Below are 16,047 nucleotides of genomic sequence, written 5' to 3'. Positions count from 1 at the left end.
TATTTTATTTTATTTTTTACTGAAAAGTGACTTCTTTTGTTTTTAATCTATTACCCATGGTCTGTCCGAGTGTTCCAGATCATTCTATCATTTTTGGTCTACATTATTGTTTTTACTTTAGGTTTTGACTCATCTATCCTTTCCATTCCACGCACAGTAACTTTACAACAAATTTTACAAAGTAGGCAAACAAGTAACCTCACGCTGTTTGTTGGGGTGCTAAAATCCAAGGCCGGGTGAAGGCTGACTGCTGTTCATTCAGCATTTACCGGTGATGCCACCTGTCGATAATCCTGATGCAGTAAGCACATGATCTGAAGTGCTGCTGCTGCACATGAATCAGCACTAAGAGGGCTATTCTTGGGTACTACAAGAGATTACTGTACGCCATAAATTATTTACCGGCAAGCCACAATTAAGAACGAGCGAGGAGGAAGAAAACAGTGATTAAACGCTTTATATCTACTTAGGGTTTCGCTTTGACATAGGCTTGGAAGAGGTAATATAAAGCACAATAGCTGCCACTGAGAACACGGAAGTAAACAGCCTATGGAATATTTCAGGGAACTATTGATGTGTCATGCGCAAAAGAGCCGCTCTAAGAGCCGGTGCTTGTAGTGAATCAGAAGAGCCGATTCCCATGAGAGCCGGCTCCCCACTTTTTTTTTTTGGCTTTTGCTTGTTCATCTCTGCTCGGGTGAGGACGGAGATGGAACTTTGGTGTGGACAATAACATGTGAGGATCATACCATTAGGTGAAATCAGAGAGAGGGGATAGAGCTGTGGCTGACTGAGTAAGACAGCAGACAGCTGCGAGGAAGAGAGCACACCTAGTTATGAGTGACACCCCTAAAGGAAGCAGCATTTGGCCGAAATTATATAAAATTATATCAAATATATTAAGAGCAGGTTCCACCACAAACCTGCACAAGGACATTTGTTACTGAGTTTGGTTGTAGCCTACTGTTTTTGCTTGTGTGGATTTGATTGCAGTATTTTGTTCATTTGTTTGCACAATTCAAATTTAATTAAAATATTAAACAAAATTAAGAATGCTCTTGTAACAGAATAACTGCACAAATTTAGACAATTATTAGGCTTCTCATAAAAACATTGAAGGCAATATGTATTTACTGTGTTGGGCTAAATTATTTGGCTATAATATATAAATAATAAAGAGCTGTTCGGGAGCCGAAATAGCCGACTCTTCTTCGCCTGCTCTCAGAAAAGAGACGAACTTCCCATCACTAGCCTCTGCCTTCACCTTCCCACCGCATGCTCAGGGGAGGAGGGGAGTGTCAAAGGTCAGGTGTGGGGAAGCGGGTGGGACTTTGGAGGGAGGCGGAGTTGATCATGTTCAATTTTTTACTAAGTGCTTGCCAGAAAGGTAAGAATTGCTTTAAACCCTACTCATTGTATCAGAGCTAATTTGATTCAACAAAACCATGTGTAGGATCCAATTAATAAAGCACTCAAAAGTTTTGAATTCTATTCAGTTTGTCTTCAAACTGCACATAGTCTTTTTAATTGTGTAAAAGTTACTAATAATTATTTATTAAATATTACTTAACCCCGATCCCCCATTTTGCAGTGTAGAGGTTGAACAACTTCGGATTTTTTAAAGTCTACTAATATGTGGTGAAAGTGAGTCGATGTCGACTAGTCAATGACGCCACACATAAAACAGCAGAACAGCAAGAATGTCAACTCATAGAACACAACAGAACTGAACATAAACACATGAACTCATCAATACTTTATAAATTGGTACGGTCAATAGCATTTAACAGTACTTTACGGTCTGTTTGTTGTAAAATAGAATAATGTAGCTGGTCGGTACAACCCCTACCTTGCACAGATTATGCTTAACATCTATTCACAGCTGCTCTACAAGCTTATGGAGAGAGAGAAGAAGGAAAGTGACTCCACAAAGTTGAGAAAGAAAAGAAGGAGAAGAAGAAGAAGAAAGGTTTCTGGAGCTGGCTGCGCAGAAAGTTCAGCAACGTGTGAATGGAAGAGGAGGCTAATGTCCACCCTCCCTCCCTCCATGACCCGTCCACCTTGACCCTCCAACCTCCCTGCATGACCCATCCATCTTAACTCTCCAAAGTTAAAAGGAATTCCTTCAAGGGTTTCCTCAGATATCAGTAGTAAACATTCTTATTGTCATTCCATACTGCAGTTACAGCCATGCTTTATGAAACTTTGACTGAAATTAAGAAAAGTAAGCATGTATTGGGTTTATATAAGACACCGCAGAAGAATCTTCCTTCCTTGCTGCTCTCTCTCTCTCTCAAAGTCAGAGAAACCTGACTTTGAGAGAGATAGAGAGAGAGAGAGAAACACACTGCAATGAAAAAACTCTGAAGCAACCACTCAGAGATTGCCTCAGGTCACTTCACCAAAAGTTGAAGAAACTACATATACACTCACCTGACCGATGTCCCTTGTTCATGTATTCACACAGAAGATAGCCAAATACATTCATTCATTCATTCATTCATTCATCTCTGTAACCGCTTGTTCCTGTTAAGGGTCGCGGGGTCTGCTGGAGCCTATCCCAGCTGTCATCGGGCGAGAGGCATAACCAAATACAACTCAAATTATTTTTAATTAATCCTAACATGTCTACCAGGCTTCCAAATGAGTGTATAGTAGTGGTGTGTCATGGGCAAAAGAGCCGGCTCTAAGAGCCAATGCTTGGTAGTGTATCAGAAGTGTCGATTCCCATCCAGTGACAGCCGGCTTCCCACTGTTTTTTGCCTTTTGCTCGTTCATCTCTGCTCTGGTGAGGAAGAGGGGTGGAACTTTGTTTTGATGGGAACGCCATGTGGCCAATAACGTGAGGACTTAGGATCATACCATTATGTGAAATCAGAGAGAGGGGATAGACGCTGTGGCTGACTAAGACAGCAGACAGTGGTGAGGAAGAGAGTACGAGTGCATGTAGTTATGAGGAAGCAAAGGAAGCAGCATCTGGCCAAAATTTAAAGACACTGGGAATGGCAGAGCAGAGTCTTCACTGCAAAATGAAAATATATTAAGAGCAGGTTCCACCACAAACCTGCAAAAGGACATTTATACTGTTTGGTTCTGTTTTTGCTTGTGTTTATTTGATTGCAGTGTTTTGTTCATTTGTTTGCACAATTAAAATATATTGAAATATTAAACAAAATTGAGGATGCTTTTGTAACAGAATAACGGCACAAAATTAGACAATAATTAGGCTTCTCATAAAAACATTGAATGCCATATGTATTTGCTGTGTTGGGCATAAATATTAGGCTATAAAAGATTCTAGAGCCGTTTGGGAGCTGAGCCACGGCTCTTCTTCGGGAGCCGTGGCAAAAGAGCCGGCTCTCAGAAAAGAGACGAACTTCCCATCACTACTGGGCCCTTGGTTGATGACATCACTACATCCCCACGAGATTTGATTATATCATGCAATTATTGATATATACTTTTCTGGTTGGTAATTACATTTAATGTAAATATTTTAAATATTTAATGTTTTAATCTTTAAAAACAAAACAAATTTAAATTCACTTATTTAATACTTAGTTCACTAAATATAAGTAATGCAATATTTGACGCAAATCTGTGTAGAGGACTTGTTTTAGTCTGTAAACTGATTTCCACACACTGATGAATGAAAATAATAATAATAATAATAATAATAACAATAGCAGGAGACATGCATAGGGTTGTACAAAAGTTAAGAACTTATGTATGGACTGAAAAAATTAGAAAAAGACGAATGTTCTTTACCGTTGTATGGAATACTTGTAACGCACGTAACCACGCTCAACAGCGCCTCCTTGTGGCCTGGGAGTATTCAGCTCTGAATTATATGTAAGACAACGTTAGTTACATGTCGATGTTTTATTTACATGTATATACAGATGATAATAAAGATGCCATAGCAACAACAACAAAAAAAAAAAAGATAATAAATAAGATTTTGTGACCCACCCCCCAAAACAATTATCTACATATACATATTACACAGAATTTCACATCAGGAATTACATTAAAAAGAGGCTTTAAATACATGCGGTATGGACGCAAGGTAGGAGCAAATATGGATAAAAATGTATATAGTGAAAACAACCAGCAATTTTTCAGGGATTCTACTGTGAGACTCACATTCAGTTCTTCTACACTGGATCAAGACTGTGAGTTGACAGAACCACCTTCTACCACCGCAGGCGGTTCTCACAGATGGAGTAGACAAGCTTGGTAGTTTGTAGGGGACAATGTACGAACAACACTCCCAGCAACAGGTGACACAGAGTGACACAGTAAAATAAACCAATTAAAACAAACTGATTGTTTGCTGGCAAGCATCGTCTTCCTCTGGGGGAGAAAAAAGCAACACAGTATCAGCAACTCATTGAGATCCCTGTGTGTTGTTGTAGAGGACATTGGTGCCCTTCACCAGTTTATTTAATTTCCATGTGTTATGTGCACATGTGCATTAAAACATAACTCTGGTATTTTTTGTTCTCATGGTTCATTGTCCACCGTTGATTGCACAAATAGGCACTACTATGTTCCAAATACACAACTCGTTGTCATCCAAAAGGTGACATGACAACACAAAGTCATGATTTATGCTGATAGAAAATGAGCTCAGAAGGAATTCAGGCAATTCATTAATTTGTACTGAATACACAAAAGATTGCTTCTCATTTTGAAATACTGCAACATAATAAGTGAAGCAAGGATTTACTTTGTTACTCTTGGAAAGAAAACAATGATTTTGTTGTGGCTTGGAACATGTCACAAAAACATTTTTTTTTTGTGTGTGTTCAAGAAGGTGGGAATGAGCCAAAAGAAAAACAACACCACGGTTATGCTTTAAATCTCTTAACGGCAGATGAAGACTACTCTCTGCTCCGGTGTTTCGGTGATGTGAATACACTTGCATTAAATGCCTCTCCTCAGTTGACACGGCAGGCTCGTATCATCAGCAACTGCAGGAGGATGAACAGCGGTGAGACGATGAGGCCAAACCAGAGATCCCGGGCTTGATCCTGGTTAGCCAGCTTCTGGCACAGCAGAACCTCACACACCAGCTTCAGGCTGAGCACCGTCAGCACCCAGAGGAGCCGCAGCACAGCGAGGCGCTTCTCGTTCTCTTGGTAAAGCCTGATGGACACGATGGCCGTGAAGTAGGTACTGAGGCCGTCCGCGGCAAATAGAGGGACGAACACTAGCCACCAGCTCAGTGTGATGGTAGGCACGTCAGCTCGCAGAGCAACCAGCATGCTGAAGACCAGCAACGCTAGCAGGTGGAGGAAGAGTTCAAAAGTAGCAAAGCCCAACCACTGGACCAGTTCCCTCAGGGAGAACAGCATGGTAGAGGACAGCAGTCTGGTCTTCAACCAGTAACCGACTGACTGAGGACGGCTGAGTCAAGCGTCCCTGGTTAGGGGTCAAAGACCTCCAGGGTTTGAGTGGCAGAGGGTCACCGTTTATCCAGGAGCAGGAGTGTTCAAGCACTGCAGAGACCATCCACTGTTGGCTACATCTTCAAATCAACCCTGAGGATGATAAAGGAGGATGTCGGTAGAAAGGTGCAACATAACACTGTGATGTATTTAATAAAACAGACTAACACACACAGTACTACACGCAGTTAACAATGAACACGGCCCAAGTCACATCTCATTTAGATGCCGGATATAGCAGCGATCTTTCTCACGTTGTTAGGTTGTCAGTTCATTATTTAGCCTCATTACCTTCAACCCTGCCCCGGCTAGTACTGGTAAATTAAATTTCATACGCCACCGATATAATATTAACGTGTCATGTCATGTCGAGCTAAAAACCATGTCGATGATACATAAGACAGCCGATCCCTGTATGCTAGCCACAGGCAGTCAGGGATCATAAAGAGCCCATAATTGAGAACAGAACGCACGCATACCCGCGTACAAGATATATTTTACTCTGATGAGACATTACTTTACCTTAGAAACATATGGGCGTTGTCGTCCTCCTCTAAGTGGCTACGAATCTGTCACTACACAACAATGCTAAGAAAATGTTAGCTTCACAGTTTATGTTTTCTCACGGATAGGAAATATCGCGAGAAGATCAAGCATGACTTGTACGGTGGCCGAAAAGACTAGCTGTGAACTGTTTTGGTTAATTTAAAAATCTTAACCATTCTTCTATTAGTTTTTGCACACGCAGTCTGAAAGCGCGTCGAAAGCGTTTCTGTGTTGTATGTACATATAATAACAATGAATTAACTTTACTCGAAGCAGGAGTTCAGTCTGTAGGTGGCAGTAGTATCGCGATATCAACGAAACCGCCGAAGAAGAAACAGTAAGCAGAAGTGTGGGGAAGTCAAGCAGGCAAGTCCCGTCTACCAAGGTACGCACCGTGACTAAATTTAATATTTATGCATTGTTATTCACCACTTTTGATTTTTATCTCACACATGTTCGTCATAATTGCTGCTCGGTGTGGTTGCCACAGTCCGTGTTCGATACATGTTTAGAATAAAGACATTTCCTCAGCTAATGTTACAAAAACACATAATGAAATAGGAATGTGGTTTTATCTGTTATGGTTGAGTAACACAAGACCTATGCATGTTGAATTAAAGGTAACACCATGTAATGCCATCTTAAAGTGGCAGTTTGCTGCTGCTACTTTTGTTCATGTCCAAGGTCACAAGTGTCTGTTAATTGTACTTTTAGGATCATATAATGTTAACAGGGCAGATCCTAATAGATCCTATTGTCACAACGTTGTGCATGTGAGGCCATGTTGTGCAGAACTTACTATTGTGTTCAGTTTCCTTCTTTGTTTCTTTAATTTAAAATGTATTGAACAGAATTTGTGTCAGTTTTAATTGCGTCCTTCCAAGAAACTGCTGATGAAAATGAGCTCTCAGTTAAGCTATCCTTAAAACTTCTATAGACCAGGACATTAAATTGGACTATAGCCATTTGTAAGGCATCATATAGAACATAACATCACAATCTGATTTTTAAAGGATAATTCATGTAGCGTAGTTCTTATTTAATAGAGGAAACCTGCAGTCTGCTGACTCAGCAGTGAGTTGGAGCCAAGCTGCTGTTTGGAGAAGCATTCCCCACGCATGCTTGGTCATTTTTAACGGTGACCGAGCTGAAGCACAGGAATGTGAAAGTGGACAAGCATTTGAGCTTTTCCCTGTGTTACTTTCTGTGTTTTGTCACTGATGGCTGTTCCGTCCCAGGGTAAAGATGCAGACACCAGCGGAGTCAATCATCCACAGTGGCTATTTCCACCCAACACTCCGATCCTGGCAGACCTGCGCTGCCGATCTAAGACCTGACAATCTAATCTACCCAATCTTCATTACGTAAGTATAATTTACAAGTGAGTTTCATACAAGCGTGTCCAAGTTTCAAGCATATGAAAGGGAAAATAAAACAAGTCTGCCAGAGGTTCACCTACAACCATGAAATGACTTGAGTTGAAATCACTGGACTGTGTTTTTGCTTCTGGAAGTGGAGTTTAGTACAATGTACTGAAAGCTTAATTGAAACTGGTCCCAATCTTGTTCTGTCTCACTCTGTGCTACAGAGACAGTGCAGATGCAGTGGAGCCCATCGGCAGCCTGCCAGGACAGGCAAGGTAAGAGCTCAAAATATTTTCATGTTGAACCATAATTGCTATCAGATTTAAATCTTCACGTTGAACATTGTTTCTTTTCATATGAAAGAAGTATAATTGCAGGAGTGGAATAAGGTGTTCATTTTAACAAAGATCACATGTCACACAGTGTCATCCTGCAGTTGGGAACAGCCTGAGGGCGTTGTCGTCAGATAAAAGCCGTCAGGCAGGGTGGAACCAGAGCTAAACACTGGATCTGGACTAAGATAAGAAGAGAATCCGTTAGACCTGTAGTTCTCACAAAAGAAAAGTGGTCACAATTTATGTGCTTCTTAATTACACACCAGAACTGCACACAGTCACTGAAATCCCTGTAATTTTTATAATAACATTCTGTTGTGTTAATAAAATTGGGCGGCACAGTGGTGGTCAGCACTGATGCCTCACGGCAAGAAGGTTCCAGGTTCGAAAACCAGGCCGACTGGGCCCTTTCTGTGTGGAGTTTGCATGTTCTCCCTGCGTGGGTTCTCTCCGGGTACTCAAGCTTGCTCCCACCGTCCAAAGACGTGCTTGTCAGGTCTAAATTGGCCGTAGGTGTGCATGTGAGTGTGAATGGTTGTCTGTCTCTCTGGCAACCTGTCCAGGGTGTACCCCGAGTCTTGCCCTGTGACAGCTGGGATAGGCTCCAGCCCCCCTGCGACCCTTCACAGGACAAGCGGTTACAAAAGATGAATGAATGAATAATAAAATTGCCCATAACGACCCTTTTGTGTTGTAATATTCCCATCTATAGATATGGAGTGAACAAAGTGGAGGGAATGTTGCGGCCGCTTGTGGAGAATGGCTTGAAATGTGTGTTGATCTTTGGTGTTCCGGCAAAAATAGCAAAGGTATGTAAAACTAAAAGTCTCTTAAAAGTTTAGAGTCCCAGCTGAATATTGAAGTGTGTATCTTGTTTGCGCCCCCCCCCCCCAAAAAAAAATAATTTTGTTTTCCGACTCCATTGTAGTTTATTTCACACATTATAATTAATACAAACCTCAGCCTTTTTTGAACAAATAAAAGTAAACTTTACTGTGTGTGTTAAGTGTAACAGGTTTGCGTGGGAGCCCGTCAAAAACTTGTCCATGTCATCGCTAGCAGTGTCCTTTATTGATTAATTCATTCCATCTAGAGGGTGACACGGAATCAATTGTCGCTCCCATCCCGTCCCGAGCCCACAGAAATGCTCCCGTCATATCCCGATCACGTGACTGCCCTCCCCCCAAAAAATCCTGTCCCGCAAAATCCCAAGAGAAAGACTCCCAAATCCCGTCCTGCTCTCTATGTTGTTGTCTAAAGTTGGGCACACTCACCGCATTGCAGCGTCATTTTTTTATTTAATCTCTGTCCCGCTCCCGCCTGCTCCTGTTGATTATTTGCTCTATCCCGTCCCTATCACGTTACCAACAGTGAAATTGACTCCCGTACCGTGGGTCACGGTATTCCCGCGAGAGTCCCGAAAAATTGACAACCTCTAATTCCATCCGCGCCCTGCGCCCCCCCTGCTATGGCTCTGCGCCCCCCACTTTGGGAGCCACTGATTTAAGCCATCGTTGAGACCATATGGATAGCAGTGGGAAGTATTCATTCCTCTCTCGATGAGCTGTCTCCAAGTGGCATTGTAACTGATTTGACTGTCAAACTGACAGAAACTAATAAATACAACACACTGTAGTCTCTCCTCATTACCCGCTGTTACTAGTGAAACCAAGGGTGATATATGCCTGGTCATATTTTGTTTTCTTTGCTTTGGAAGTTGTGTTTCAAGTTAATGAAGATTCATCCTCTGTTGTACGTTTAGTTGGGAGCTCTCTCACAAACCTCTCCATGGTATGCTAGCAGTGCTCAAGCAAGTCTCATTCAACTGCCTTCCCACACCCCCCCTTGCAAAAGCTCCTCGCCCCTAAAGGGGGGCGCACCCTCCATTTTGGGAACCATGAGTTAGATTAGAGAGTAACATGGTTGTGGTCTTGTCTACAGTTCCCTGGTGGTAAATCAACAAATGTGCTCTTTTTTAATTCTTCCTCTGTAACTTGAACTCACAGCAGCACAAGGCTTGTAAATAATACATTTACAGTATGTTATTGAGTTGTCCAGAATTATATATAGCGACTTTTTGCAGTAGAAATTGTAGAATTAGCTGACTGGTCAGCATAGTACCCTGACTTCAGCCCCTTTGGGATGAACTGGAACACAGAGCCAAATCTTATCAGTGATGGACTTTTGCAGAATTTTGTTAAAAAATTTAACACTGGCACAGTGGAAACTGTTATAGCAGCAAGTTAACGTCCATTGATTTGTAGCGACGTATTCTGAGTTGCAGCAAACCTGAACACACCGGTCTCTTTTCTCATCAGGACGACAGGGGTTCGGGTGCCGACACAGACGACACGCCGGCTGTCCTGGCAGTTAAGAAAATCAGATCTCTGTTCCCGGAGCTGCTTGTGGCTTGTGACGTCTGCTTGTGTCCCTACACGTCACATGGTCACTGTGGTCAGTGATCTCATGTAATATACACCTCCTGCTGTAATGTCCTGTACTGTCCCCTGACAGTTCTATTCTTTTTGTTGTCTTTTAGGTATCCTGAATGACGACGGCACTCTGAACAATGATGCCAGCTGTCTGCGCTTGGCAGAAGTAGCGCTGGCCTACGCTCGTGCTGGTAAATCTTGCTTTTTCCTTTTGTCAAGGTAGTTTCTATTGCGACAAACAGGAAGCACAACTTTCTCCTCTCATAACTATGTTCACTGATTGTGAATGATATATTAAAGTTAGAGCTACTTTCTTTCAGACGCTAAAACTGATATACATTTGATGTGAATGCATTTAATTCTTCCTATGATTGATGTTAGTTGTCTTCCAGATACAGAAAGTAAAGTAATTATGTCGTCTCGGTCACATGTAGGGTGTCACATCATCGCTCCTTCTGATATGATGGATGGAAGAGTCAGAGCCATAAAACAAGCTCTGATATCTAATGGTTTGGGGAACAAGGTAAGTCTCCTTCAGACAAATATGTGCAAACAATACACTCAAATTTTTTTTCTTATTGTGAACAAATTCCTTGAGAACTGAACATGTAGTGTAATGGTGTGGCTCATTAAAGGGATGGTCCAGTTTCTTTGACGTGGGGTTGTCACTGCATTACCTACAGCAGATTTTAGTCAGCATGATACAAGTTTGAAGAAGCAGAAAGGACTAGCACTGAAGTCAAACAATGAACTGTTACAGACAGGGTTATAACTAAATGTATTGTATCCACCTAAAACTATTTTTAGAATGTATTATTAGTATTGTAGAATCTACTAACATAGACAGCCTTTTCAGTTGTGGAACTAAAGACGTTTTGTTGCGCTGTTTAAGGACTGCCAGACTCCACTGACAAAAACAGTAATTATATCTTGCGATATAAGAGAGTAATTTGTCCACCACTGTGTGATTTATCACATTAATTTGGATCCAAACGAATACAGTATGTCAACACAAAAGTCACAGAATAACGCATACAAACTCATTTATCAAGGTAATGGCAGGCCAGAAACTACCACCCTCTTTGAGGTAAAATTACTGTTTTTGTCAAAGGAGTCTGGTGGAGAGCATAGAAAGATATAACAACCTTGGTCCCCTGTTCAGAAAGGCTGTCTGGCAGCAGGATATAAAACATTGCAACATCAAGTACACATATTTGTTCATCTATTTGCTTATTTCAAAGGGACAAGTATAGAACATTGAAAATCACAGATGCAGACTCCAATGCACTACAGCTACTCCTGTCTGCTGAAATCAGCTCAGTAGTGCTACTTCACTATTACTATTCTGTCCATCACCACATAAAACCTGCCCAAACAATGTGATTGGCCCAGCAGACCTGTGCTGGAGCATAATCAGTTCCTAACGGAGCAACTCCAGACCAACCGTACCGCACAAAAAAAGTTGTGAGTGGTCAGACTGTCTGCTTCTTCAAAGTGGGATCTCCCAAAGTGGGACCACCATCTACTGTAGGTGGTGTGGTGTCTAATAAATAGCTATATACAACCCACTTCAAAGAATCTCAGCTATAACTTTATTGTAATTTTTAATAGTTTTGGAGAAGACTGCAGCTAAACAGGATTAAAGCTTGGATACACACACAGGACTCATTAGAAGGATCAGTTTGTTTCTTTTTATGTTAAAAATAACAAGGTGCTTCTGATTTTCCGTGTTCTCCACCAGGCTTCTGTGCTGAGCTACAGCGCAAAGTTTGCGTCTTGTTATTACGGCCCCTTCAGGTAAGCAGCCGCTCTGGGATCAGTTGTTGACAGAAGAGAGAAACAGCGCTTTGAAGTGAAAATAAGCTCATCCTCCCTGCTGTGCTTGTATTCAGGGATGCCGCACAGTCAAAGCCTGCGTTTGGGGACAGACGCTGCTATCAGCTGCCCCCTGGAGCGCGGGGGCTCGCCATTCGAGCTGTGGTGAGTTGGTTTGTGTGTATACATCTGGGTCGCAGGTGTCAAGCTGAAAGCGGTTGTAGGAGATCCTGCTTTTGATCTTTTTGATCTGCAGGAGCGAGATGTGGGAGAAGGAGCGGACATGCTGATGGTGAAACCCGGTCTGCCGTATCTGGACATCGTGAGGGAAGTTAAGGACAAGGTGTGTAACTGAATTAGTTTATTTCAATCCCAGGTCAGTGAATAGCAATACTGCAGCTAAGCATTTTGGGGAAACTTTGATCATTGCAGAGAAACACAAACGATAAGAGCAGAAACCTTTTTATGTTATTTAGCAACATTGTTAAATATCACATAATCTTTATTTCCTCCCTTCAGTTTCCCACTCACCCCCTGGCGGTGTACAACGTGTCGGGGGAGTTTGCCATGATGTGGCACGGAGCGCAGGCTGGAGCCTTCGACTTAAGGGCTGCTGTGATGGAGGCCATGACCGCCTTCCGCAGGGCAGGTGAGAGCGGAGGAGAGAGTTAATGCCCAGGCAGCAAACTGCAGTAAAAATAGCATTTTAATGTGTACGGGGAACATTTGGCTTTTTGAGGATCCAGTTAAAGCGGCACAGATGTTTTATGTCATCAGACAGCATGATGTCCATTTGGCGACAGTTAGTTTGCATGACCCAGGACGGTGGGGAACTGAAGAAGCTACTTGGATGAGTGGTGAAACGTCTACGTCAGCTTTTTTGGGATATGGCCCAGGGTGATTTTAGTGTGTCAGCGCGGATGTAATTTCACACTGAGCCACACTGTTTTCACAGGGAGAGAAGGAAAGTGCAAAATCTGTTTAAGAAAAAAATGAAATGCAATAAAATTTGGCAGTTAGAAGGTGGGAGGCAGGAACAGAACCCCTGGGGTCTAGCCATTAGGCGCTGTCAGACAGCATGAACTTCCTAATATTATCTTCATATGATCATATTAATGCCAGCTGTGAAAAGGGACATAGATCCTGTCAATTTTGGAGGAAGTACTTCAACAGTTTTTTGTGTCTGCACTGCAGGAACTGCAGCACTGTAGTCCTTAGAACTTCATTGGGTATTTTTAAAGCTCCTTTTTCAAGGTAGGTTCTTTCCCAGCAATAAAGGGACCTTCAATGACGTAAGTGTGAATGGTACACATATAAATAAATTCAACGGCAGCATAGCTTGAGAATTAAAAATGACAAAGACATGGAGAAATGGACCAACAGTGAAGTCCATGCTTTATCAATCCAATATGGGACGTTGTTACATGTCACACCGAACTAAATAACATTGCTATACCAACCGCCAGCTGGTGGTTACTTACTTACTACACTTCAGGATCCCTATAGGCTTTGTGAATGCCAACGGGAAGAAAAGGCCTTGAAGGTGTTTAGTCCTTGTGAGACTTCAGCAGTTGATAGTAACCCTCAGAGAGTACCCAGAAAGTGCCCACTGGTAATGGTGGTGGTGGTGGTGGAGCTGTTAGGCTGATGGAGACACCAGGGACATCCACCACAAGGTAAATTTTAATAAATTACTTTACCTACTCTCAAAACATGATCAGATAGATCGTTGGGGTGACATTGAAATTCAGAATGAAGGGATTTTTGACAGCGTGGGAAGGAGACAATGGTGAGATAGTAGAGCAGCAGTGATAGTCCTTATTTACCACAGGGGACTAGAAACAGAATGCGAGATCTATCCAAACCTAGCCAAGAGATTCATTTCAAATGTAGCTGACTTAAGGGTTCTGCATGTTTGAACCTATCTGTTCTCTCTGCAGATAACCCTCTATCCATCCAATAGGTTGATATTTGCAGACACACCAGTGTGACTCGTTCATTATTTCCTCTACAATATGGAGATATTTTTCTCAAGTTTGCACATCCAGAGTCTGATTAGATGCTAACCCTTTTGGCCTGCTCTGTTGCATAGGCGCTGACATCATCATCACCTACTACGCACCTCAGCTGCTCACCTGGCTGAAGGAGTAAAGCATGAAGATCTGTGGCCTGAGGACGGACGGGAGCTGACCAACAGAGAGACTCCTTTAGGACAGCCCTGATGTTAACCAAGGAAACTAAGGGAAATAGAACTAACATCAAATCTGTTTATTCATAGTCCTTCCTTCAGTTATTTTACGCTAACAAGTCAAACAGCAGCCTTCACATGTTCATCTAAGGGTCAGGTTGATCTGCAGCAGTGATTCCTGCATCCAAGTTAAAGCTGCGGTTAATCTATCGAAGGGCTAATGTGAACTGAGCTTTGAGAACGTAAAGAGGATTGTGTTGGGGTTTTCTAGCTCTAACTGTTTGTCATTGAGATCAGCATTAAATCAAGTTAGTGATCTATCTTCACGTAAGGTGATTATTGAATATATATTTGTATGAAGCGTGAGAACACAAATGTCTGATGTATACGTGATAGCTGTCGGAGGTTGTAACGCATCCTTCAGCAAGCTCTAATCGACCAGAGGAAATAAAGACAGTGATTCTGATCTATAAGAATGTGATGCATGTTTTTTTTGTTGTTGTTTTTTTTTTTATTGAGCTTTTTACACCATGTAGAACTTATCAGGACTTTACCCTCTTTTCATTCTAACTGTTTTGCACATCTTACAGTGGCTGGGAATAAATTGATGATCGGCATATTGTCAATATTTCCTTACACAAATACCCTCTCAACATATTTAAAATCTGTAATTACCCTATATGTACAGCAGCTTTCTTTTTTTTTTGTATCTCAAAAATTGTCATTTTTCTTATCAAATTCTGAATTTAAAGTTGCAATTCTTGCAGACTAAAAAGAAAAGTCTTGATCAAGTCTTGATGAACTTAGAGAAGAGAAGAGAAGAGTAGGAGCAGCCTGTGACCTCCAGAGGGCAGCGCTGCACAGCTGGTTAGTGAAGCGTTCCTTCACACCTTTGCACACCCACCACCTTTGCCTCTTTTTAACTGCATCTTTCCACCCTGTCTGCCTTAACGATCGGCCTGTCGCCACTCGGTCAGGTCTCTTGCCACTACACTTAGCGACAATGCAAAACTACATAACACTCCTCGCGGGAAAGATTGGCAGACCCTGCCAAAAGCAGGCCGCTGGGCACACGTTAAAGCCTTGAGGCGTATGTGTATGTTAAGCCAGAGATGAGGAAAACAACCCCGTCCTTCACCTTAAACCTCCAGAAAATCCTCACGTAGTCACAGAGCGCAGCACAGGACAAATCAACCGCAAAAACTCCATCACGTCGCTCTGCTAGTTCTTCAAGATTGGTACAAATTGCGGAGTCTTCTACAGATTTATCTTGCACCGCATGAAATAACCATTTGCTCTTGTGAAATATTGAGACTCAAATGATTTAAAGCCTCAATCACATGCTTCAAACTTCAAATGTAGACTTTCTTCTTCTGGAACTCATCAATGGCTTTGTTTCTTGCATACTGATTCATTGAATACAGTAAGAAGATTGATAAAGTCTCTGCTCAACCAGTGTGCTTTATTCTTGGCACACATTTTGTGTAATTGTCTGAACTCTGTCCTGTTTTTCGGCTAATACTGGCAGAAAAGTGGCTGTATAAGATATGTAATTGACAATCAGTTATACCCAGAGCCTGCAGGCTGTCTGCGGAGAGATCAAGGTCTTTATAAGACCTTCTACCTTAAAATATTACAAAAAACGGCACTATTAGTTTCAGCAGCAATCAGCTTCTGTATACTTCTAACAGGTTGCTCTGAAATAATTCTGTTTTACTTTCAGCCAAATTAGATAAACTAAATGAGTACTAACATGAATGTTTTTTGCCGTGTGTAAACTCCTCAACTATTGACATTTGAGTCACTGTAGAAAAGCTGCAAAACGCTGACTCACGAATGTCTAACTGAAGATGTGTCAGTGAGGGTGGAGGTGAAAACAGCTGGACAGAAGGAAAAGAAAAACAAGACACACTG

General features: G+C 41.9%; 2 protein-coding genes across 2 annotated transcripts; one reads left to right on the top strand and one right to left on the bottom strand.

Moving 5' to 3' along the window:
• Positions 1–3,798: 3,798 nt before the first annotated feature.
• Positions 3,799–6,166, bottom strand: tmem203 (transmembrane protein 203). The gene is made up of 2 exons (XM_084572908.1): positions 5,976–6,166; positions 3,799–5,546 (listed from the first exon to the last, which is right to left on the bottom strand). Exon 2 carries the CDS (start codon positions 5,358–5,360, stop codon positions 4,944–4,946), a length of 417 nt encoding a protein of 138 aa, XP_084429034.1. The 5' UTR covers positions 5,361–5,546; positions 5,976–6,166; the 3' UTR covers positions 3,799–4,943.
• A 122-nt stretch (positions 6,167–6,288) lies between these two features.
• alad (aminolevulinate dehydratase) lies at positions 6,289–14,742 on the top strand. Its single transcript, XM_084572907.1, has 12 exons — positions 6,289–6,384; positions 7,238–7,363; positions 7,588–7,638; positions 8,411–8,507; positions 10,017–10,152; positions 10,238–10,321; positions 10,565–10,653; positions 11,872–11,927; positions 12,023–12,110; positions 12,202–12,288; positions 12,465–12,594; positions 14,038–14,742. The coding sequence occupies exons 2-12, from the start codon at positions 7,245–7,247 to the stop codon at positions 14,094–14,096; spliced, it is 996 nt and encodes a 331-aa protein (XP_084429033.1). The 5' UTR covers positions 6,289–6,384; positions 7,238–7,244; the 3' UTR covers positions 14,097–14,742.
• The last annotated feature ends 1,305 nt before the right edge of the window (positions 14,743–16,047 follow it).

This window comes from Chelon labrosus (genome assembly GCF_963514085.1).
Source record: "Chelon labrosus genome assembly, chromosome: 22".
Lineage (NCBI taxonomy): Eukaryota > Metazoa > Chordata > Actinopteri > Mugiliformes > Mugilidae > Chelon > Chelon labrosus.
Note: the sequence above shows the minus strand (reverse complement) of the source record. Positions and strands in the feature narration are given on the sequence as shown.

Excerpts from the sequence above, each read along its gene's own strand:
- alad (XM_084572907.1), top strand. The coding sequence starts at position 7,245 with ATGCAGACACCAGCGGAGTCAATCATCCACAGTGGCTATTTCCACCCA. Across the intron at positions 11,928-12,022 it reads TGTTATTACGGCCCCTTCAG|GGATGCCGCACAGTCAAAGC; the intron begins GTAAGCAGCCGC and ends GCTTGTATTCAG. Across the intron at positions 12,111-12,201 it reads GGCTCGCCATTCGAGCTGTG|GAGCGAGATGTGGGAGAAGG; the intron begins GTGAGTTGGTTT and ends TTTGATCTGCAG.
- tmem203 (XM_084572908.1), bottom strand. The coding sequence starts at position 5,360 with ATGCTGTTCTCCCTGAGGGAACTGGTCCAGTGGTTGGGCTTTGCTACT.